The sequence below is a fragment of the Drosophila mauritiana genome, unplaced genomic scaffold (genome assembly GCF_004382145.1).
Source record: "Drosophila mauritiana strain mau12 unplaced genomic scaffold, ASM438214v1 Y_31, whole genome shotgun sequence".
In the NCBI taxonomy this organism is placed as follows: Eukaryota; Metazoa; Arthropoda; class Insecta; order Diptera; family Drosophilidae; genus Drosophila; species Drosophila mauritiana.
The window spans coordinates 51,024-52,016 of NW_022881577.1; the positions used below are offsets into that span (position 1 = coordinate 51,024).

Here is a 993-nt window from a genome sequence, read left to right on the forward strand (position 1 = left end):
CATTAAGTGTATAAACATTAAGTCATGGTTCGCTTTCGGGTGGCATTCTCTGTTTCGCAACATCGGCTCTGTAGCAACAAGCATAGATGCAGATCGCTAACGGAGAGGAAGTCAGTCGAATGCTAAAGCTGGAAATGAAAAGTACCGAATAAACTGAAGAGGCTAAATCCTGTGTTCCTGTGTTATTTAAATTAGAGGGCTTATTATACCCCTACAGTTTGTTCCTCGGGATCAAGGGCAACGAGTGCCTCTGCCGCGTGCCCATCGACTACATTCAGGAGACGTTCAACCAGATGGGCCTGGAGTACTTCACCGAGACACTGCAAGTGATCCTGAATCCGGTGTTCGACAGTTCCTTGGACTGGGTCTTCGGCGATGAGGAGAAGTGGTACGGCATGATCCCCGCCCGATACATCATGTCGGAGAGAGGCGCGGATGATATGCGCCAAAAGTATGAGAGAGGGGACTTCGAAGTGTGTCCAAAGCTCTCCTGTAGGCAGAAAACCCTTCCTGTGGGCCCCAGCGACGTGTGTGGCAAGTCCAACGTGAAAATCTTCTGCCCTCGCTGTAACGACTTTTACGAGCTGCGATCCGATACACAGCTGGACGGAGCAATGTTCGGGACCAGCTTCTCGCACAACTTCTTCGCGCAGCGGCCGAACTTGAGACCACAGCCGCCCCTGGACGTCCACCGGTAAGTAATTCTCCGAATTTAGTCCTGGTTTTTTTCTACACAAAGCGCTTGCATTTGCAGTCTATTTGGCTTCCGGTTTTTACGAGACGGCCTTGATGAAGCTCGAATCGCCTGAGTCCTCGCCCAAGAATATCGGATCCTCGGTCAACAAGTCCCAATGAATAATCTCTCCCACACGAGGGAAAGCAGAAATGGTTGTCCTATATATCAGTCAGCTTGTACTCACTCCAACACACAGACAAACCTAAGCCTTTTCTATTGACGACGCGGACTGCGGCGTATGTTTTTCCTTCCCTTCA

The 993-nt window shown here is 50.2% G+C and overlaps 1 protein-coding gene across 1 annotated transcript; it reads left to right on the top strand.

Moving 5' to 3' along the window:
• Positions 1-227: 227 nt before the first annotated feature.
• LOC117150089 (stellate orphon protein at 12D-like) lies at positions 228-662 on the top strand (the record flags this gene model as incomplete). Its single annotated transcript, XM_033316929.1, has 1 exon — positions 228-662. A coding segment is annotated over one exon (435 nt), but the record flags the coding sequence as incomplete, so codon positions are not given.
• Between the last annotated feature and the right edge of the window lie 331 nt (positions 663-993).